Source organism: Tursiops truncatus, chromosome 12, assembly GCF_011762595.2.
Source record: "Tursiops truncatus isolate mTurTru1 chromosome 12, mTurTru1.mat.Y, whole genome shotgun sequence".
NCBI classification, from domain to species: Eukaryota; Metazoa; Chordata; class Mammalia; order Artiodactyla; family Delphinidae; genus Tursiops; species Tursiops truncatus.
This window is the reverse complement of record NC_047045.1, coordinates 6,407,366-6,432,217: the sequence shown is the minus strand read 5'-3', so window position 1 is coordinate 6,432,217 and position 24,852 is coordinate 6,407,366. Positions and strand designations below refer to the sequence as shown.

Sequence of the window (24,852 nt, the reverse complement as noted above, 5' to 3'; positions counted from 1 at the left end):
ATCTGAGATCTGGAGCATGATCAAATTTAGAACTTAGAGATGTAAACTGGTTGTCTTCTAATTAGAAGTAATGTAAACAACGAGGTCCTACTATAGAGCACAGAGAACTATATTCAGTATCCTGGGATAAACCACAATGGAAAAGAATATGGAAAAACTTGTATACATATACTGAGTCAAGTGTTGGTACAGCAGAAATTAACACAACATTGTAAATCAATTATATGTGAATAAAATAAGTTTTTAAAAAAAGAAGTAATAGTTGATAATGTGGACATGATAAGTTCCCCCCCAAAGAGAGAATACAATGGACAGATTCATTCATTCAACAAATATCAACTGAGTACCTATCACATGCCAAGTGCAGTTCTGGGCACTGGAAATACACCAGTGAACAAAACAGTTAAAGTCCCTGCCCTTGTGGGACCAGCATGGTACCTGGGGAGAGACAGGGGACGAACAAACAGAACTAGATCTAATGTCAGTAACAGTAACTGATCTACTAGAGAATGATGAGTTGGGTCGGGGACCTTTACTAAATAGTGGAAGCTTCTTTGGTCGGCTGGCCTCTGTGCAGACACCTGCAGAAGAGACATGGTGAGATGTGCCGACATCAAGAAGATGAAAGAAAAGAGGCTGAGAAGTGTAGTTTAGGAGAGATTAAGTTTTAGAGGGTAAAGAGAAATAATCAGGGAAAGACACCAAAAATAAATGGAGAGAGAAAAAGATAAACCACAATAGTAAACTAACTGTGAAACAGAAAGATGTATCTTAATAATGCCAACGTGGCTTTACAAGAAGTCAAAGGCTTTATAAAGATTATGGAAAAGGGCCACTGGTTTAGAAAAAGGAAAACCATACTCTAAACTTAGGTTCTGGCCATGCTCTACGGCAGAGTTGGTAAACTTCCTATAAAGGGCCAAAAAATAAATATTTTCAGCTTCAAGGGCCACCGAGTCTGCTAGGAGGACCTGGAAGCCGCCCCAGACAATTCATAACTGAATGGTCATGCAAGAACATGTGTATTTAATCATAGAAGAACAATTATCTGATGTGACCAGTATTGTGGTTCTCTAATTCAACAAACGTTTTGGGGGGCAAAACTCTTGATTTCCCACCACCAAAGCACTTCTCCTCCATCTTCCTAGAAGGTACCACCAGGTACTCAAGATGTTTGAACCAAAAACGCAAGGGTTGTCCTGGTTTTCCTGCATCTCCTACAACCATCTATCAACACCATGCTTCTTCCCTCTGTCTCCTTTCCAGATCCCTCTGGAAGCCTCCAGTATCTCTCACCTGAGCTAATTCGAGGGCCGCCTGACTGGCTTCCTTGAGTCCACCCTTGTTCCTTCAAGTCCTCCTCTCAGAAACCAGAGTTAACTTTTAAAAATGTAAATCACACCATGTTGTTCTCTCACTTGAAAGAATTCAGTGGCCCATCAGTGCTTTTAGAGTAAAATCCAGATCCACACGAGGGCCTCCCAGGCTCCGCATGGCTGGCACCTGCCTGTCTGTGGATCACGGCCAAACCGCTGTCCTGCTCGCTGCCCCTGGTCTTTCCTCTCCACCACAAGGCTCTTCCTCTCCAACTAGAATATTCTTTTCTACTCTTATCCTCAAGTGTCTGCTAAACTGTGTTTTCCTTAGCTTGGTCTCTCTGAACCACCCAATCTAAAGAAGTTCAGCTCCCTCATTCCTCTCTATTATATCACCTGTTTGTTTTCTTTATGGCTCTATATTCATAGGTAAATATTATCCAGCTTTATGTTGAGTTATTATCAGCCTCACACACTGGACTACAAGCTCCGAAAGGAAAGGAATTTTACCTATTTACTGATATGTACTAGGGTCCTAACATCTAGTAGGTTTGACACAGCTCCTTGTAACTTTTTGTAATGAATGAGGTTTTCTAAAGGCTCACTAGCAAGCACTGGGGTTTAATGTGATATCTTTGGGCCCTGAAGACAAAGACACTTGGTTTTCCAATTACTTTGTGATCTTTGGCAAGTCATTTATTTGTGTTTTACTTTGACCATCTGTAAAAAGTCAATAGCCTTTCATGAGGATTAAGCCAAAGACAGCTCATTTCTTATACACAGTAGGACATGATATATGCCAATTTCCTTTTATCCTTCCCCTCAACCATTCTCCGCCTCGTATAAAACACTGTTGAAGATCCAAAATTTAAAAAGAAAAAAGTCCTTACATAGAAAGAAATTACAACCTGGTGAGACACCTGTTTCACACAAATATCTTCAGTATGGGCTGAATGAGTATAAGAACTCTTCTTCTGAACTCCAAACCTGCCTACTTCAACTCTTCAATGGTATGTCTCCAGGCATCTCCAGTGTAGCATCTCTGGAGCTTAACTCTTGATTTCCACCCACTCTTCATCAAAATATTCTTTCCCTTAGCAGCCTTTTCCATCTCTAACAGGGTACCTCCACCTACTCTTTTCTCAGGACACTAAACAGTAAGTTATCCTCCACATTCACCTGCCAGAAGCGCATTCATCACCGTGGTCACTGTTTCTCTTCCAAAACATAACTCAAACTTGGCTCCTTATCTCCTCCTTGATGGCCCCCCAAGAGTCCACCAAGACATGGAAGCAATCTAAATATCCATCGACAGAGGAATGGATAAAGAAGATGTGGTACATATGTACAATGCAATACTACTCAGCCATAAAAAAGAATGAAACAGTGCCATTTGCAGCAATATGGATTGACCTAGAGATGCTCATATTAGGTGAAGTAAGTCGGACAGACAAATATCATAGGATGTCACTCATACATGGAACCTAAACAACGATACAAATGAACTTATTAACAAAACAGAAACTTATGGTTACCAAAGTGGAAACATGGAGGGGGGGGAGGGATAAATCATGAGCTTGGGATGAACACACACACACTACTCTATATAAGATAGCTAACCAACAACAACAAAAAGAATTAATGTTGGGAGGAAAATGAATACAGGAGCTCTATATTTGTGAACATCGTTTCTTTCCCCTCAAGCTCAGAAAACAGTTTTGGTCTTTGGATCATAAAACCAAACAACCCAAAATAATCCCCAAATAACACTTACTCTTCCTCACTACACACATGCATATGCACAAACACATAAAAGCACACACTCTAAGACTGACTGTTCTATTTCACTACAATAAGTTATATGTCATTAAAAAGGGCACACAAACCAATTACAATTTTGCTTTGCATATGTAGTCTAAATTGTACTGCTCAATAATATACTTACTTTGCTGTTAAGAAATTGATATTTTAGAAGTAAACATTACATATTTCTAATCTACTAGGATACTTTTTGAAATATTATGGATTCTTGGAATACATTTTAAAGATGATAGAGGTTATTCTCTTTAGTAAAAACATTATTACATTTTAGAGAAGGCAAAGAAAAAATTGAAGGAGTTAGGGAAAGTTAAAAGAGAATTAATCAGGCAATGAGTTTGGGGAAAGCAAAAGGAGACTGCCTAGAAAAAAGAAGAGGGTAATCAAGGCTCTCAAATAATGAAGACAAGATTCTTTAAAAGGAGGAAGGTTCATACTTCAAAAAGTAATAAAGTAGCCCAAATGGATATTGAAGTTGACCATTAAAACGTTCTGTAGTGGCAAAGGAAACGTTTCAGTATCTTCGTCCCAATTATATCCCCCTGTATTCCTATTGCACTTTAGACCCTTTTAATAATTTCAGCGTATCAAGCTTTATTTGATATCAGAATATATATTTGGATATATGAACTTTTATCCAATGTAAATCATTCCTGTATGAATTGTTCATTCCCTACGACTATAACATCTTATTCTGTAGTTATCAGCTGCAACTTGAATAAAATTACTGTCCAGTATATAAGGTTATGTGACCTTTACAGCCTGTTATTATTGGGTTTTCAATTCAGTTTAACTTTTATTAAAAAGTATCTTCAGGGCTTCCCTGGTGGCGCAGTGGTTGAGAGTCCGCCTGCAGATGCAGGGGACGCGGGTTCGTGCCCCGGTCCGGGAAGATCCCACATGCCGCGGAGCGGCTGGGCCCGTGAGCCATGGCCGCTGAGCCTGCGCGTCCAGAGCCTGTGCTCCGCAACGGGAGAGGCCACAACAGTGAGAGGCCCGCGTACCGCAAAAAAAAACACAAAACAACAACAAAAAAAGTATCTTCATTCTTTGATGTAACTTTAAAGGAAAAAACACGACTTGTCTCCTAAGCCCATAGTATGAATTTTAATGGTATCTAAAAGAACTGCATTTCGGTTGATAAATATTTTAGGACATATACACAAGGGCACACTCATTCACACCTGCTTTCTCCTATTCATATGCCACCAACCAAAACAGAAGATAAAATTAAAGAAAACACATTAACTAACCACATAAGTCATTAGTTACATTTCTAAAGTTAAAGTTCTTCACATGAAAAATTTATGTGGGCAACAAACAGACCTCATTAGGTTTCTTCAGACCATGAGCAATAGAAAAATATTCTGGACTGTGCAAAAGACATTATTTAAGGACAAAAGAGAACTAATTCATTTATGAATTCAGGAAGATTTAGCACTAGAGAATTATTTAATGCACCTATAGAGACAGTTGATACAATTTTGCAGGTGATGGATTACGTGTTAAGGGGCAGAAATTATAAAATTAAAGCCGAAAAACTTCTTCTGTATAAATCATTCAGGAGAGCTAGGATTTGACTAATGACAAATAAATACATGGAAGAGAGGAGCTTCTTAAGATAGCAAAGTGCAAGTACCAATGAAATGTTTTTGGGCCATTTGTGTCATTACACTACAGAAGACAACTGCATAACAAACTATTTCCAAACAGACAGGCATGGCACCAGTGGTTTCCCATTTAGTTACAGTAACTACCTAGAAGTCTGGGATCCTGGCTGCTTTGTTAAATAAACAATAAGTGTACTATTGAGATTAAAAATAACAACAACAACCAAACGCTTAGGGTCTTAAGTTTAGGTAGCAACTTTGCAAGCTCTCTGGAGGAGCAGACTGTACATATGAGGATGGAGTGACCTGACCAAAGTCACATACCCTATCAGTAGCAGAGCTCATATTTGGCCCTACATTGGTCCACTACCAATTACTGAGGGCCTATTACATGCCAGATGATGTGTATATCTTTAATCTTTATAATAACTCTTCAGGAAAGATATCACTACCTCTACTTTAGAAAGGAGCACACTGAGGGATTTAGAGACGAAATAACCTGCAGAAGGCCAGTTAGTTGTGATATAGCCAAGGTTTGCAGCCAGTCGGGCTCGAAAGCCAGTGTGTTTTCTTGGATACAGAACAGCATCCCTGCTTCCACTGTGTTAAAAAGCATCAGTCTTTAACTTTAATCTGGGGGTCAGAGTTTTCTGTCCAATTCAGATGAGAACCTCTTTTTTTTTTTTTTTTTGGAATTCAGTGAAGGAAACAATGGAGAAGAAGAACAATTTAGCACAGAATTCTTGATCTAACTAAATAAAATAAGACATTTGAAAAGGTGAAACCATAAAAAGAAAAAAATGTTGAAAGGGAATTAGTACTTCTTTTCTCTTCACTGGTTATTGTTGTAGAGGCAAACTGCTATTGCCATAGAGATAAACAATTATTGTCATAGAGACAGTTAAAATGGGACCGTATTTCATATTCACACAAACTTATGGCAACATCCTTCTAATACAGTCGAACAGCAAAATCAGAAAGATGGCCTCCTGTGTGACAATTTTAGTGATTCCAAATCCTTATGACATAAACCAATAGAGACCAGACATGTTATTTTATAACATTCAAATGTTGTGTTTAGTTGGCTTTAGGTTTTATGTTTCTATTCTAGCCTATAAGTGTGAGTCTATTAGATTCCGAAGGAACTGATTCAAAGAGAAGAATGAAGTCAGACTGGGAAGACCTATCCTTCCAGCATCTTTTAGAGGCAACATCTGCAGCGAACTAGGAAGCCATACACTTTCCAACATGGCCCTGTGCTAATCCCACCCCTGAAAGCCTTTCCCTGATTGGAACCCTCCTCCTGATACCCAGCTGATGGACGGAGGCAAAGCATGGATTCCTTTAGGCAAAGCTCTTCACAGCTTCCTGAGGGCACAAGTCACAGTAACTTCTCTGCAGAAACTCATGTTCTCTACAGAGAATAGTTAAAACTCAAATCCAAAACCTTTGTGGTTAGGTCTAGGTGTCAACGCATGTGAAACCCAAGAATTCTGTCTGCATTCTCACCAGAAATCTTAATTTTTGAAATCGTGGTTTTCTATCTCAGGACAGCTTCCACAATTCTTGTCCCATACACCAAGATGTAGCCCTAAGGCATACCTCTTCACCATCTCTGTAACACACATTTCATCCTTTAGGCTTTAAACTCTTCTTCCTTAGATACGCACAGCTATGCTAGAAGCCAGCGTGTCCTCTGCTTTTCCTGTTCCTGCTTCTACACTGCTGAGCACCACTGTGACAGTGTATGTTGTACATTTCCTACTGAGGTTTGTGTGACCTCATTAGGTTTCTTCAGACCATGAGCATTTTCCCTGTAAATATAAAATCCAACAGAAATGATGGGCCTAGGCCAAAGATTTGGTCTTTACCTAGGCATTCTCCCCCAGATAGTTACTGAAGGGATGGAGAACGAATGAATGACAAATATGTTCACAAAATTTTCACTGGCCAAGATATGTTATAAAAGATTCAGAAAAAAGCATCATTCAGGCATCGAAAGGTTAAGCCTCATTTTACTTTGATGTAGAAATACAGAGTACATGAGTAAGATTTCCCTAGAGTCATATCAAAAGCTACAGTGAAGTTCTTTATGTGACAGAAGTAGGTTAGCGTGTGGTTGGCTGAAAAAGAAAATGAAACAAATCTTTAACTTTCAATTACTAAGATGCAAAGGGATAAAAATGCATCCACTCTGGGGCTTCCCTGGTGGCGCAGTGGTTGAGAGTCCGCCTGCGGATGCAGGGGACACAGGTTCGTGCCCCGGTCTGGGAAGATCCCACATGCTGCAGAGTGGCTGGGCCCGTGAGCCATGGCCACTGAGCCTGCGCGTCCAGAGCCTGTGCTCCGCAACGGGAGAGGCCACAACAGTGAGAGGCCCGCGTACCACAAAAAAAAAAAAAAAAAAAAAATGCATCCACTCTGAATGGAAAGCATCGATTGAGAACACATTGCGTGGGTGCCCTTAACGCTCTGGCAGCAAGGTTGTATCATGAGTATTTGTGAAAGCATTAATTCGGGAAACACTGCATAATACAAGGGATGCTTTACCAAAGCTTTTCTTGGAAAGCCTGAGGAATAAAAGTAGAAACAAACAAATAAAAACATTTTCCTATGCATTGTACTCAAATGGCACTTCTGAAAAGGGTTTCTTAGAATAACAGTCACTGTCTGATACTAAGGAATTTTCATTAAATGGATACTCAGATGATGCACACATAAGGTACTATAAGAAAGGAGGCATGCCAAAGTAGCAACATGTAGGCTCTCTATTGTTTCTTTTTTAATATATATTCCTTTTCATATTCTTTTTGGGCAGGGGAGGGATGGATTGGGAGTTTGGGATTAGCAGATGTAAACTAGTATATAGAGAATGGATAAATAACAAGGTCCTACTGTAGAGCACAGGGAACTATATTCAACATCCTGTAATAACCCGTAATGGAAAAGACTCTATTCTTTCTTAACAGTAAATTAAACCAGGGTAAACTATTCAAGATCCAGAGACCATGTGAGAGATTCACAGCAGAGCAGTAGTTAGGATTAGAGTTAGCCGTTGGCAGAGTACAGGGACACTAGAGGGAAAGTTTAGGGCATCTAAGTTACTCAAATGAGAATGAACAGCTATTAGCAATGTTTTCTAGTTCAATTTTTTTCAGGGACAAGAAGGACTATTTAATAATGACTCCATGAATAATTGTGTCCTTGAGCATGGCTGTATAAAGCAGATTAGATAGATAAACCTGGAACTATGTAACTATGTAACAATTATGTAACTATGTAACCATTATTATATGTAACTATTATGTAACTATTTTCACCCCAGTTACCTTCTAAAAGAACACAGACCTACTGTTAATTTGAAGTGCTATCCCATGATGAGAGTTTTCTATGTTGAGGTCCAGGGTTGTAATTATGTAAGTATTACTAGTAGAAATAACATTTTTTAAATTGGAGAGATAAAGGTTTGCAAAGACCTTTGCAAAGATCTTTGCAACTCGGATAATAAACTTTTATTTGTTATTTATTTTCCAAAAAAACTTAAAAAAATACAATATAGTTTAAGTAAGATGAAGCTGACAAGTTTATGGCTGGACTTAGTTGATCCATAAGTGTTCTTCCATTCTTGAGGTCCCAGGACTTTATAAATAGAAGAAAAAATACAAAAATGGTAGGAAAGGTAGAATTTATTTCATGTGTTAACTGGCAGCTCAATCTGTCAGCTTTAAAAAAGTCATTTGTTTTTTGATTTTTTTGTGTGTTTTTGTTTTTGTTTTTTTAAAGAAGATGTTGGGGGTAGGAGTTTATTAATTAATTAATTTATTTTTGCTGTGTTGGGTTTTTTTTCGTTTCTGTGCAAGGGCTTTCTCTCTAGGTGTGACAAGCGGGGGCCACTCTTCATTGTGATGCGTGGGCCTCTCACTATCGCGGCCTCTCTTGTTGCGGAGCACAGGCTCCAGACGCGCAGGCTCAGTAGTTGTGGCTCACGGGCCTAGTTGCTCCGTGACATGTGGGATCCTCATAGGCCAGGGCTCAAACTCATGTCCCCTGCATTAGCAGGCAGATTCTCAACCACTGCGCCACCAAGGAAGCCCTAAAAAAGTCATTTTAATGAACAATTTCATTCTAGCTTTTGACCAAGGATTCAGAGGGTGTAATGATGACAGAATGCTCATGGCTTCAGAGGATAGAATTGCTTAAACTGCAAGAGCAAGTATTTGTGTTGGACTCAGGAACAAGACTACATAAAAAAGAAACAGCATGGTGACTATAATCAACAATCGTCTATTATATATTTGAAAGTTGCTAAGAGAGAAGATCTTAAAAATTCTCTCCCAAGAAAAAAAATTGTACCTATGTGTGCTGATGAATGTTAACTAAAGTGATTATGTTAGTCACTTCGCAATATATACATATATCGAATCAGTATGTTGATTACCTAAAACGGATACAATGTTATATGTCAATTATATCTCGATGAAAATACTTTAAGGAAAAAATAAACCAAAGAGATTGCTTAGGATCCTAAATTTTAGAGACATTTAAATGGCCACCAAAGGAGGTTTATGACATTTGCTTATAGTATAGAGGTTTGGAAATTAACCTGTCTTGTTTTTGTAGTTGGGTTCTTGGAGATGTAGTGGAAACATTTCCTTGTCAATCTCTTTCTTGCACACCCTATTTCTAGCCATCAGTAAACTCGGTCAGACGTACCATTAAAATACCTCCAGCATCTGGCCTCTTCCCACTATTTCCCCTGGCAACTGGTCCAAACCACAGAGCTCTCTCGCCTGGCCTATTGCCATGATTTCCCTCCAGTCACCCTGTATGCACTCATACCCCTGACAGTCCGTAGTCAGAATGGTCCTTTCAGGACATATACCAGATCCGGTTGCTTTTCTGCTCAAATCCTTGAGTGGTTTTGCATCTCGTTCAGAGACCTACAGTCAAACGCCCTCCAAAGTCTGGTCCTCACTCCCCTTCCACCTCTCACAGCCCCTCTGTCAGCCACTCCACCATCAGCGGCCTCCTCCAGGCCTCTACAATGCCAAGCACGTGGACACATCCTGGACTTTGTGCTGGTTCCTTCTGCTGGAGATGGTCTGTCCCCACATGTCACCGTGCCCCATGCTCTCAAGGCACCCAGGTATATACTCAACTAGCACTTATTCCCGACCATCCCCCGCTTCCTCTCTCCCCTCTGTGTCACCCTTCTTGATGACTTGTCTTCGCATCACTTAGAACCATTGGGCATATCAGAGGGTGCTTGACTGACCTCTGTCCCTGCCGCAAAACACAAGTTCCATGAGAGCAAGAGCTTCATTTGATTTGTTCATTGAGAAATGCCCAGAACCTAAAACAGAACCTGGCACCCTCTTAAAGCCAGTTAAATCCATGCGTTATTCCCAAACTGTTACACCGACATTAGGGAGCATCTAAATGGGGTTCTCATCATATCCCCGTAAGGAGTATGTCTTTCCTACCACTAAAAGAGTCTGGTATGGCCCTTTCTCAACAGCCTCCTCAGAGCGCTTCACCCCAACCATTTGGAATAACTGTATCATAGAAAATGCAATGAGATAATTCCTATTAAATGAGAAATCATCAAAGAACTCAATGCTGCATATTATTCCAAGCCATAGTTTTAAAATGCTGCTTGAACTATTTATTTTCTCAATGGAACCAGTATGTTAGTATCATTAAAAAAAAAAACAAACAGGTATTTTTAGTTTGTTCTTTCTGACCTACAGAAATACCATTTGCTTCACAAGTCTAGCAAGAAAAAGTGTAGTAAGCCAGGCAGAGGATGTAGAATCTGACACTTCCAGACTCAAGTCTAGCTGACTGAACCAACATCAGGTGCTACAGATAAACAACAACAGCAAAAAGATGTTAAATTGTGTATTTTTCAGGCTCGGTGTCAACTCACTACAGCCATCTTTTTTCCAAAGAAAGGAAGTTAAACAAGTGATGGAGGTGTATGACCCACAAAATGAAGCAGTGACGGAAAGGAAAATAGGCCTAGAAAGAGAAGCCACTTTATTTTTGTAATTACATCATCAGATTGAAGACGGGTTTCTCAATTGAAGAACAAGATATTCTCTAAAGGAATGATTAAATTTACCAGTGAGTGTAAGAAGTAACACAGGTTTGATGTTGATGAGCCAGCATTGTGGAGAGAAAGGAGATGTCAAAATTGCATCATGTCATTCTTAAGATTGAATTTGGACTCAATTTCAGAAAACACCAAGTATGAATGTTCATTCTGAAAAGCCCAGCATTTCATATTTCTAAACCAAGAAGAGACAGTGATATTTAGCTTGGAAGAGAAAAATGTCTTAACATTAATGTTTTCAAGGCACTGGCCTTATTGGATTACTAGAGAAAAACTGGAACTATACTTTCCAGAATATTCTATCTCTAAGGGTGTACATAGGGGTGACTTCTGAAATTCCTTACAGCCAGTAACTTTAATATTCTGTATCTTGAGACTTTCTTAGCCTAACAATATTCCTTTTTTATCTGATACTGTCAACTTTGAAGAGTTCCTAAGGAACTGTTGTGAGATAGTGTTAAGTGGATGTAGCAACGTTGATCTGTGCAAACTAAATCCTTAGAGATAATTGTGTTAAAAGGTTACGGGTAAATCCATTGAAACCACCTAAAGAGCTTGGAAATTTAGATCTTGTTCATTGTGTCTGCACTTTTCCTGGAGAACTCTTATGTTTTACCACCAGCAATCACATAAGATTTTTCTTAACTCCACTACTCTGAACTTTATCAGCAATTGATATTAACTACAGTATTGTTCTGATATGTTCTCTCTCTCCTATTAATTACATGCCACTGATTTCCTACTGCCCTGTTCCGGAACCCCTTATACCTACTACCTCTGACTATTCTTATTCTGATATCTGTAACGATTCTTTGTTGTTGTTTTTTTCCCTCAACATTGATTTCTATTCTATAACTTACATGACCTCTTCCTAGTATAATGTGTAAATTTTATCTGCAAACAAAATATATTTCTTAACTTGGTTTATGACTATACATACTTTTTCAGGTAATAATATATCCTAGAGATCTCTCCATAGTCATATACAGAGATATTTTTATTGAGATATAATTGACATATAACATTAGTTTCAGATGCACAACATAATGATTCAATATTTTTATATATAGTGAAACGATGACTACAAGAAGTCTAGTTAACATCCATCACCACACATAGTCAGGATTTTTTTCTTTTTAAATATAGGCATCATCTTCCATCTTACCCCTCTTATTACTGTCCTGATCATTGAAAATGCTTTTCTGGTTTCAACCATCACTTTTATGCAGTTGACTACCAAGGGTATATCATAAATTTGACTTCTCTACCAAAACCCAAGACCACATTTTATTTTTCCACTTGAGGGGTACATTTGCATTTAAACATTAATATGTGAAAGACACTCTCAAATGTTCTTTGAATCAATATAATCCCAATTCCTCCCTTCTCTCTGACACCGCATTCAGTTACGGAATGCCATCATTTCAACCCTCAGAGTCTCAAACTGATATAAGTACATTTTGGTTTCTATTCTTACTACCGCTAACTCAAGTCTTCATTATCTCCTGCAAGGATTATTATAAAAAGCCTTCTGGTCTCTGTGTTTAAAATATGTTTCAATCTCAACAAATTTTATTTCTGCTGTGACCTGTGTCTTTCCAAGGCACAGCTCTCACCCATCGATGAAGCCTCAGGAGTTCCCTACTGTCTTCGGAATCGGGAAGCATGTGACACCATGTCTCAGCATGCCTCTCCAAGTTTATTTCATTTCCTTTATCTCCATACATAGGTATTTTTATCAAAATAGACCACGTATCCCCTAAGCACTATCTCAGCTTGGACAACTCTATACTGTTTTTGCTAAAAGAATGTTCTAGCATGTCACCATTTCCTTGTCACTCACTGTGCCTCAGGTTGGACTGTCAACAATCCAGCCATCCTTCAACATCTACACTAAATGATTCCTTCTTGAAGAACATTTTCTAGTTCCTTACATGGAACAACATCTCTCGGAATGAATCTCTGTAACATTTGGTTTCCATGACACACACCAGAGTGCACTTGGTATGTTATTCATCTATGTAATTCTTTTATGCCCACAACTGGACTGCAAACTCTTTGTAGACAAGAAGCTTATTCATTTAATGACCTGAATCACTAAGGAAAGGCTTTGCTTATAGTAAGAGACAAATTCTTTTTGTTTTTAATTGAACACAGTCAGTGGGCTGCAACATACATCACATGACAGATCCTCCTTGAATTCAGTTTGGTGAACACAATTCAGGTTTTAAGTCCAAAACTAAAACACTTAATTTCTAAAGAATAGGCTATTCTTACCAACAAATAAGGCAAACACAATATGCTACTTGAAGTGATTATGGAAAATAGACGACTAAAATCATAATAAAAAACTATAAAACACGCTGCCACAACTTTAGACAAACGCTCGAGAGCAGCTGTCATCCATGCACTTGTCCTGTAACTCTGATCAGGTGAGGTCGCATACATCCTGTTCTGTCTTGGGAACTGCAAACAGCTGGGCCTCAAACAATGTGCTTGTCTCCCCTTCAGTGCATACTCTGCTTTGTTTTACGTTACTGCCTCCAAAAATTCTAAATACCTCTGAGTCATGAGTAATTTTTATCCCTTAATTCTATTTTATAATATAATACATACACAAATGTTAAGAGAATGGACAGTTTCAAGAGACAGTGGGGGTTTAATTTGGCAATTGGGAGTTTCCAGAAGGCTTTTCTGAGGGGAATTTCAGGAAAGTGATGAGAGAAGAATGGGACTGAAAAGAACCGAAGAGGAAATGTTTGGAGAGAAAGCGTAGAAATTCAGTTTAAACACTCTTCAAGAAATATTCTTGTTGAAGAAAAATAACTTGAACGCACACTAAATAATATTAAGATATAGTCCCCCGACCTAATCGATAACAAATATTTTAAAAATATATTGAAAAATTCACATTTTTCACTGAAGAAGACCACTTGAGCATATTTAGAACATGTAGAATACAACTCTAGGATAAACTGAGGCATATTGAAAATTTAAATCTCTCTGTAGCACATCAATTTTTCATATTCATTCATTTACTGAGTCATTATATAAGCTATTTAGTAGTGTTTACTAAGTGCTCACTAAATTTTATTCATTATAATTTATCGTGTGTCTATTTTGAATGTCATATTCATATGTGATATAAAAAATATTCAATTACTTTATAAATGCATTGGATTGTTTAACATCTTTGTTCATAGAATACTTTTTTCCAAGGCTTGTGTTAATAAATTTTTGAGGTCATAAGTCGTTTGAGAAATTGATCAAAGCTATGGACCTGTTCCCTCCCACAATGAACATGCTCACCTTTATACCAACATGCTCATAGTTAGCATATAAGAGCATTTCAGTTATCAAAAGCTGATACAGGTAGGGACACTTTTCAGATAAAAGAAGCTTCAAAACTTTTCATTTGAATTATTTTGGAAGAAAATCTTTCCAAGACATGTCACTCATTTTCCATCTTAATCAGATTATAGAAACTTTTATCTTGATGAAGAGTGCTGTTCCCACCATATGGGCTCCACTCTGCCAGATTCTTTCAGAACTTCTTTTTCTTTATTGTTTCAGGTATTCTATCTGCTATGTATGTGATTCTAACAGTACCATCTCTGCTCCCAACCCTTTCTGTCAAAACAAGGAACCAGAAAACAGAAAACCCCAAACTATTTAAAGTTGAAATAAAATAAGCTATCTGCAAGGTTCTGAGACTCTCTTATTAAATTGTATGGTCTTTCTTTTATTTGTGGTTATTCAACTCTGTCTCTTTCTTCAAGAGCTTATCTATATTCCAGAAAAGTGAGGTGCTGTGCATATAGGCTTTATAAAAAAAAATTCGTAGTCTCTATAAGACATGATCTTTGGAAGTTCTTTAAGGAGTCTTTATAAATTTAATTTTATTTAGTTTTTATAGAGCAGGTTCTTATTAGTTATCTATTTTATACATATTAGTGTATACATGTCAATCCCAATCTCCCAATTCATCACATCACCACCCACCCCCTTCGTTAAGAAGTCTTATTCCAACCCACTGAAAAAAAAAAATGGGCATAAGCAATAAACAAACTTTCTTAGTTACCTAGTCTCTATTTATCACTAACATGCTGTGTATGTGTGTCTGCGAGCCTGCAAGCATGTGTGTGTGTGTGTGTAAGTTTGATGTTGGATAATTAATATTTGGACTTAGGACATAAAACAAATGCCAACTCACACAGTTTACAAGTTGTCACCGCAAATTATTCTCTCTGTGTGTCCTTGTCCAAAAACATTGGACATATCTGACACAACACTATAGTCATGCTTTACATATACTAGTATCAAATTGGATACCATGAAGAATGTGAATAATAAGTGATTATTATTTATATTACCCAATTTGATATGAGTGGATTGTGATGGTTAATTTTATGCGTCAACTTGACTGGGAGGGGAATGCCCAGATGGCTGGTTAAGCCACATTTCTAGGTGTGTCTGTGAGGGTATTTCTGGAAGAGACTAGCATTTGAATCAGTAGATTGAGTAAAGCTCTCCCTCACCAATGCAGGTGGGCATTGTCCCATCCATTGAGGGCCTGAATAGAACAAGACGTCAGAGGAAGGGTGAATATACCCTCAGCTTATCCTGGACATCCATCTTCTCCTGCCCCTGGACATCAGCACTCCTGATTCTTAGGTCTTTGAATTCAAAGTGGGGCTTAACACCATTGGCTTTCCTGGCTCTCAAGCCTTCGGGTTTGGACTAGAATGACACCATCAGCTTTCTGGGCCTCCAGCTTGCACAGAACGGATCTTGGAACTTCTCAGCTGCTGAAATTGCATGAACCAAACTCCCGAAATAAACCTATTTCTATGTACCTACAGATATCCTATTGGTTCTGCTTCTCTGGAGAACTCTGACTAATATATGAATATACTTTGGAAAATTCTTAAATATTATTGAGAATAACCTTCTTCTGGTCATCAAACAACAGTAAGCCAGTCCCTCGACTAGTATTTGGAGAAACCAAAATAAATAAAATCTCTTTTGGGTGGTGTAATAATGTTTGGGATACTTATTCACAGAATATAACCTTTTCTTATATGGATAATCAGTGAAGCAATCAGCAGGCCAAACAATCACACTGCCCTTACACAAGACTGAAGACAATATAGGACAATATTGGTTTTATTTGCAGCATTAAATTGCTTTGTCACTATGCTTAATATACTTCTTAAAGTTTAGTGATGATAAAGGAAGTAGGCAAACCTAGGCGAAGCATAATTTTAACACAAATTTTTCAAAAATACAAGTTTGGTAAGTCAAAAGAAAGGTAAAGAGGAATAAAGATTTGCAATTTATTGATATTTATGGAATTTTTGTCGTAAGCAATACTAGTACCATAGGGCATTTGGTATGCTGTTATTCAAACAGCCTACTTTAAGTTCACATTTAAGTTACTAGACTCTAAGATTGGTTTCGGCTTTTAAAGTTTTTTCCAAACACATTCTGAAGACGTGCCATGTTTCGATCTGATAATACTTTTAATTAGCCATGCGTTTTAGAATTAGGTGCTAAGGTTAACAAAAATCAAGAAAACAATAGCTCTTTGCTTTTTCCCCCTCTGTTTTTCTTGTAAATTACTATTGTCCAAACTGGCATAGCAGCCTTCCTGGTTCCTTCCTCCCCCCAAAAAACATAGGCCCTTAGAAGAGTGGTTCCATCTTGAATGACCAGCGTCCCCAGAATCTCTCTAGGGTTTTCCTTCCACGTTCCCCAAACTCATAACCCAACATGCTACCCCCCTTTTCCACAGATTTTACCTTTCCTCTCTTTGCCCAGACACTTTTGGAATGGACATTTAATTTGGATTTTCTCTGATTTCTGAATTCATCCTTCAATAAAGATACTATTTTCGGTCACTTTTTCTTCTCCTTGCCCATAGCAAGGACAGCTCCCTTCATTCGTGAACCAGCACAAGCTGCTGGACATCTACTCTCGGCAAAAGTCTGGGCCCTCCACCACCTCTGGAAAGTGGATTAAGGCATAACTCTAACTCGTAAGGCCTCAAGCTGCATGAAGATGGCATGTGGGCATGGAACCGTCTGCAGACCTTTGAGGTCTCCATTACACAGGTTCTCTTCAACTGAAGAATATTACCAGTAGTTAGCTATTACCAGTTACAAGTTGAGGTCACCCTGGCAGAATATATCTCAGAGTCAAATGAGTCACTATAGTAGTAAAGGACCTTCCGAAGAAATCAAGTATAAGATGAACCACCAAAGCTGTAATCATAAAAATGTTATGTTCTATACTGTGTGAACTCCCCTAGTTAATCCTTCCTCAAAGTTAGGTCTCTTCCTGATCTAGAAACTAAAACTTAAACATCCTTTGAATAAGAATGTGAGGTAAGATATTGATTTAAACACATCTTTATCTACAGTTAGTAGTCTTTATGTGAAGATTGCTAAAACATGACAATGAAAGAAAATCTGAGTCATAGTAACATCACAAGAGGAAGCTGTAAAGAAATAAAACTGTAAACATGTATCAACTCAATGCATATACTATTTAGGAAGAATAGTTCTTTGTTCTTGCAGTATTTTTAACTACAAAAAGAAATGTGCCGTTTGGTTAACATAATTGCTGTTGGCTGAATGCACAATAATTGTAGCACTGTAAGAGGCCGTGTGTAATTCCTCCCTATAAGAGACAATGTTATAGACAGCTAAAGGAAGAAAGATGTTTTCACTTTACGTGTGCTACCATTACAGAATCCACTACAGAGACCCGAGAGACGCACTGTGTCCTGGAAGTTACTCATGAAAACTTCGGCAGCAACAGCATTGTGACAATGACCCCTAAAGGTCTCTGAAGTGTCCCACCCTTATGGAGATTCAGCAGTTCTTTGGGACCCCTAACAAGAAAGTGACTCGGCATCTTCATGAACAGTGTTTGCGAGACCACGAAGGCTTATTTTTTATATAATCACATAGTATATACTATATATTTTCAACATGAGATTGGATAGCAATAAACATTTGCTATATACGTGTACAGATAAATACAAGTAGGCTTAAATAAATGTATACAAATACACTCAGATGCATGCGAATGTGAGTGTGTAGGTATGTGTCTATAGTGAATATGTGGTTGGCCCATTGAAAAATCAGACACCAAATACCCACAATACATTACTCATGTAGACTCAAAGATATGAACAATGGGTACCACACTTAGAAATGTATGACTCAGATACTTGCAAAGTTTTTTAAAAATTCAGTCAGATTTTGGGAAAACATCCTATTTCTTACCTACATTTCCAGTCATTAAGTATGAATTCTGAAAGTCCATCATCCCCATTCCAACAATGTGTATAAAATCTTCAATCACCTGCATTAACTCTATTGAGCCCGGATAAATCTACAAAAATAAGCAAAGGTTAGATGGAATTTAAAAAATCTATATAATAGAATATATAACTGGAATTTTAAAAAGACACAATGAGATCATAAGTGAGCTCTGATTTATTTGAAGACATTTCTCCAACTAGCAGCAGCTGTATTTTTTTTACTTTTTAAAATTATTTTTAATCATTTTATTTTATTTTTAAATTTTTATTTATTAATTTATTTTTTAACCCATCTAACAGTTGTATATTTTTTGAACTAACAGTTGAGAATGACATCAAATGTCAGCCAGCAAGAACTCTGGAGGTGATATGATGATGTGATTAATCCTTCATAAATCCAAGAAAACTCAAAATATCTAACAGATTGTACACTTAGAAGCAGCATGTCTTTACTTTTGATGGGTTCCTTTCCTCACTTAAATATAACATAGAACAAACACTGAAATTTGGGGGCTTTTTACATTTTTTTTTACTTAGCATCTGTACAATGAACACTGGGGAAAAATAATTATTATTGCCATCATGAATATTTACAGACTATTAAGTTCACTGTAAAATAACTATCTTGGGAGAGACATTTATTTCTAATCATTGTAATAGCTGCTGTATGAATAATAGTGTTGGCAATACTTGCAGGATCATAAAACAGCTCTAGTATAGGTGTTTCACATGTACATATGTAAGACACACCCAACATCATCCGCCTCATACACTGCAAACAGATGAGTGTTTGCTTAAAGATGACCTGATTCTGGCAATAGCTCACAGTGAGAGGAATGTGAGGTCCATTTGAAAAGACAAATGAATTTTAGTATGTGTAACCCATCATGCTGACAAAGTCAGCCTGCATTATATAACCAGATTAAAGCAGAAAGTCTTTTGAAGTTACGTTCATTGCTTTTAGCCATTCAGCACCACTGCAGCTTCAAGCCATGAAAAATTTAAGTGCATTAGAGAATTTTAAATGGCTTTGTTTTGCAAAGGCTTGTGCAGAAGGGGGAGAGAGACTCTGATGAGCAGAAAGACATGCCGGGCAGGGTGGCCAGCAGGCACAGTGCGTATATTTTACAGGAGCTTGCGGCCGCACCCATCCAAAAATCAGACACCTCGAATGCATCGTATACTTCCTCATATATGGTTGAAGACATGAACAATGGTTATTACAGTTAGAAACGTATGGCATAGATAGTTGTAATTTTTTTTTAATTTCAGGAAGACTTGGGGACAAATGCTATTGCTTACCTATCCCATTCCCGAAATGTGTGTGAAATTTCCTCCACATTCCAAAAATGTGTGTGAAATTTCCATCAGCTCCAAACTTCCTGCTGCTACTGTATTTTTTCTTCTATTTTTGTGTAGGTGTGTGTGTCTATGAGTATGTGTAGTGTGTGGGTAAATACAAATTAAAAAGAAGAGGTTTAATCCTCCCAGTTGAAAATAGAGAAGAGACTCCCTCCCTAACCCCTTGCCCCCCTCCCTTAAGAGCATTTACTTTAGAAAACTTGTAATAGTTGAATCCTTTCTCTGTCTCTTTGAAATGCGTGTAAACCTTTTTGAAAGTTAAATAGCCTCTTCCCAGCTTAAAGACCCAGGGATGTCTCTCAGTGGAAAGTCATCATCTAGATTGCTGTGCGGTGGGAGGGGCGGTGGGAGGGTTAGACCCTGACTTAAGCAGGTGCCTCCTCACTCTGAGTTGCAAAACTGCCCGCAGTCATTAAGATATCAGAGCTCATTTTTCCTTTGGATAAAGCCAATTCACTAACAAGATGGTCATCCCAATTACCCAGTGCATTTAGGATGAACTACCTAAAGTCCTCTTACTTGAGAATTAGCTACTGTTTACCTCGAGAACACGTGTGTAATGAGTTGAACATCCGCTCATCTGTATTAAAGGATGAAGTTTCTCTGTCTTTGCAACTCTTAGTGAACTGCCTGTGAGGCACATCACATTCTGGCTTAATGCCTATTCAATAATAAAACTGTTTTCTTTCCTGTCTACTTTGGGGAGAGGTTTTCTAGGGTGGCAGCAGATTTTGTTTGTAGTTATATGTTCCCAACAGTTTTCAAATGTCATAGAGCCGGGGCTGATTTTTTTTTTTTTTTTTTTCTGTAAAGGGTCAGAGAGTGGCTTTGTGGATCACGGGGTCTCTGTTGGAACAACTCAGCTCTGTCCTTGCTGTACCATAGCAGCCTTAGGTACTGTGGCTATGATGCCAAACTTTATTTACAAAACAGGTGCCAGCCTGGATCTGGCTCAGCGGCCACAATTTACGCACTCCTGGAGAGACACAGGAGCGTTCAGTATAAAAAGGAAATACTGATCATCACAATTATCATGAATGAAATGGACCGTCCATTCCAACTACAATGATGGTGTATAAAACAGTGCTATAGAGAATGCAGCCTTTTTTTTTCACTTTAGTATACTGTATTTTTAGTAGGATTCTTTAGCTAAACATAGTTTCATCCTTCATAACTGGGGTTTATGTGTAGTGAACAAACTATGAAATGACACTGTTTATTGTCCAAAAGTGTGAGTTCTAATGGCAAAATGCTTCTGACTTCAGTATTCACCATTTTACTCAGCTAGTCTTCCAAATGCACACAGAGCTATGCTTTATGTTATATTTTGTTGAGACTATTCCTCTAAAATAGACAAAGGATTATCTCTGGTAGATTTTAAACAGCTCTTATTTCTGAAGAGTTCACCCTTTGTGCCCAAAACTTGGAGACTCATTTACCACTTGGCTGCATTTATGAAAACATCGCTACAGAATAGTTGCTTTTATTTCAAATAGTTACTTCAAAGAAGCATTAAGGATCATCACTACTGAAAAAAATATTTAAAAGATAAGAATATACTTAACTCAAAATCACAAGTAAATAGGTGGATTATGGATTCAGGATTTTCCATTGACAAAAAGTTCTGCCACTCTTCATTATTTGCTCAAGTTGGGACCTTGCAGCAAATAACACCATCTGATGGATTGCAGTCTTGTTTTAAATAGGGTATTATACATTTGTCCTAAATATATCCATAATTAATAGTCTCCAGCACTCTACAAAGATGTGCTTAGCCACTTTAGAATACACTTAGCAGTGTATTCTAAGGAAAGACACCATTTTCTCACAGCGAGTGAAGGAGGTTCTCCTCTAGAATGAAGCCAAGGACAAATACATAACTCAAACTAGTAGGAAAAGATAGATTCCGTGTCTTAAACTAAGGAGTGATTTTTTTTTTTTTTCTTGCTATGGCCAGAAGCACAGCACTTGTACCTGATAATGAGGTGGACCCACACTGGACTATTTTTAGAGTCTATCCATAGAGTTCCTATGATAATAGAAATAAAGGGCATGCTTTACTCCTGAAGGCCCAGAACATGATTATAAAGGGAAAGGGAGAGAGAGGGTCCACTTGAAACTCAGGAAGTATTCATTTTCAATATTGCATTGTTCTCGCGGAATTTTTTAACAAGGGTCAAGTAGAAAACGTTTACATTAAATTTCTACAGGATTTTTAAAAACATGCTTATTCTCCCTTTCTTAACTTCTAACTCACTTTTTCTGTGATTTAGAAAACATAGTATTAACCGTGTGTCAGTGAGCATAGCACAAATGGCAGGACCAGGCATTTTTAAAACAATAACTAAACCAACAAGGCTCCTTGCTACAGTTGCCATGCTTAGCAGAAAGAGAAAAAGAGCAGAATACATTTCTTGTAATGAGAACTCATTTTTACAATTCTTGGCTTTGAGTCAAAATGCACATCTGTATACATAATTCAGGTAACACGTAACAGAGTCAATACAGATGATTTTACTAGTTAGTACTCCCACAGTTTAGTTTGCAATGTGTCCTTTTATTTTTTTTATTTTTTAAGCAATATTAAAGTGCTAGTTTATGATTTTGCTGTTTATCCCATCCATAAGTTATCTTTGTATTATAACTGAACATTTTTACATTTCTGTTTTCACAAATGTGCAATCAGGTTTACATGCTGCTTGGTAATTCTTTTTCATTTAACATTCCATTATAAGCATCTTACCACATCAATATTGATATGGCAATGTGTCCTTTTAGATTACCTGTTTTTCCTATAGTCTGTAGACAGGAAAGAAAATGATGGGTAAGGCATAGAGTCATTATGTATTAATACCTTAAAGTTAAACATTACTTAAACCTGCTCTGTTTTTTCACATTTTAAATATCATTGATTCCATAGTTTGTTATGATAAAGGAGGTCACTTGTTTTCTCTAAAATTAGAACGAGATAATCTAGAATGACTTTAAAATTTTTCCTAGTATGTTCTTGGAATAGCGAGCCATTACTTTTTTCACATATTACGAAGCCTTATTTAACCAACTTCATTTTAAGTTCTGAAATAACTTCAGCTTTACCTGTTGTGCATCTTCCCATTTTTCCTTGTTGTCTTCATCTAGAAGGTTGCTAACTATTTGAAAGAAGTTCTGTAAATTAAATTAGATAAAAGGTTTAATGTTACACGAGGGAATATCTTTTCCAGCAACATCTGTTTGAACGCTGAGGGTATAAACACTTTGCAATACTGCTTGATGACCCTAACATGCTATTCTAGAAGATCTCTGAGGACCCTCCCTCAGCAACATGATTCTGGGATTTCTAGAGAACGTCACATATTCAGAAGACATCACAATAGGCACAACACTTACTTTCTATCACAGTTATATGCTCTGCATTCTACTCTGTCAGGCCACCGTATAATTATTCCTTACAAAGAAGCTCTCTTTGTAAGCTCCTGTAAGAAAGTCCCCTGTGTTTGTCTTATTAAAGTCGTCCAGTTCCCTGTGAGGAATGATTGCTACTCACACTGCTGGGTCGAAGGGCATCACAGTGAAGCCACAGGCCACGGGCAAAGCTGAGGCCAGTGAAGCCTTCCTCCTATTGGATCCTGGCTCTGCCCTTCCTGGCTATTTTACTTTAACGTTTACAACTACTTATTGCAACGACGACATGAAATTTTTCAAGTTCCTGCATGGTAAGTGCTCAGGAAGTCTTGGCTGTTTTCAAATTCCCATTCTTAAACCCCCTGCCTTTTGCAGCAAGCCAAAATGGAGGGATGTCCAAACCCTTGTCATCCCCCTGGTCCCTAACTAACTGTTGGAAACACATTGGCTTTAACGTGTTCCAGCAGTGCCTGCGATGAGTTTCGGTTTTCCCTTTCCAGGCAGACAGGCACCTCTCAGTGTTCGGTTTTTGTTTCCCACACATTGCATCATCTGTGTTAGTACTCACTTCACACACGAGGGATCTGTACTAAAGAGAGACCTTCCTATCCTCTCACACTCGCTGTGAGCCAGGAGAGGAAAACCAGGGTGCCAGGGACATGGGGTCACAGGAGACCTAAGCAGTGTAAAGTGAAGCCTTGGCATCTGTCTGAAGCTACACGGACGGTGGTCCCTTGCTTTTATCCTCAGAGCGCACCTCTTCTGGCTGCTCCGTATGTTATGAACAGGAGCACGGCCTTACGTTGATACCTTCACTTAGGACAGGTCTCCCTTCAGGAGTTGGGGGCCAGGTAGTCACAATTTTTTAGTCTCTTCAGCCTTCTTCCCTATCCAGCCAGCTTTTCAAGATAGGTCTTTACTCTAATTCCAAAGAAATTCACCTGCGTGTTTTTAGAAGAAAAACCAAGCAGCTTCATTTCCTCTTGGGGTTTGAATCTGTTAGCATCTATATTTAATTGCCCTATTTGTGCTATTCATTTTAATAGTTCCCGGCAATCATATGGCTGAAACATGTTTCCAGTCACAACCTCTATAAAACTTACAGAATATTTTAGGCAGCTCTTGGGAAAAAAAACCGGCAAGTCTGTCTGAGACCCGTTTTCTAATTCGTTTAACCTTTTTGTACTACCAGCCATTTCTTCCACTGAAAATGTCCTGGCTGGGGTGATAACATTTCAAGGGCTTTGTCCACTGAGCTGTAATTCTACGTATGGGCAGAAAGAATTAACCTTCAGAGTTCTCCGATCGCCTGTGGCTAGTGAACTCAGTAGGGGACGTGGTGCTAGTGAGACCAAAGTTGCAGATTTCATCCCCTTTCACGCCGTCAGCCTTGCTGAGGTCCATGACCGCGCCTACGTCCTAGCCCCTGCCTGCTCTCATACAAAATGCATGCTGCTCCTAACAAGGGTACCGCAAGAATGGGAAGCAATTTGTGCCAACGCATCTCCGTTTCCGGGAAAACATTGCACAAAGCGTGTTTTAGTGACAGGGAGTCAGCAGCTCTGCGCTGTACGTCAAGGCCAGTGAGCACACGCGATTCCTTGATCAAAACGATAAATTCAGAGTTCGGTGTTTCAAAATCACCAGAGGGCATACATAAAAAACCACAGATTATTAAAATATACATTCTAGTAAGCAGAGAGTCTAAGAAAGGCGGTTGTACTATCTTCCAAGGCCAATAAATCATACTTGACTAAATGAACATGGGAATGCCGCACAGAGTAAAGCTCTCCTTCTATCTCCCAGTGGATTGAATCTGAAAATGGTCAGTTGTAGGTTCGTGTAGGGGGACAGGGGCTAAGCCTTAATATCCCAGATGGGGGAGGGGGAGGGGCATTT

The 24,852-nt window shown here is 38.3% G+C and overlaps 1 protein-coding gene across 1 annotated transcript in view; it reads right to left on the bottom strand.

Moving 5' to 3' along the window:
• ADGRB3 (adhesion G protein-coupled receptor B3) overlaps nucleotides 1-24,852 on the bottom strand; it is a 797,924-nt gene that overhangs the window by 374,425 nt on the left and 398,647 nt on the right. Inside the window, exons 10-11 of the mRNA XM_019929178.3 lie at nucleotides 22,648-22,716; nucleotides 18,152-18,260 (exon numbers count right to left, since the gene is read on the bottom strand). Coding sequence (XP_019784737.1) covers nucleotides 18,152-18,260; nucleotides 22,648-22,716 — 178 coding nt within the window. The remainder of the gene's footprint in view (nucleotides 1-18,151; nucleotides 18,261-22,647; nucleotides 22,717-24,852) is intronic.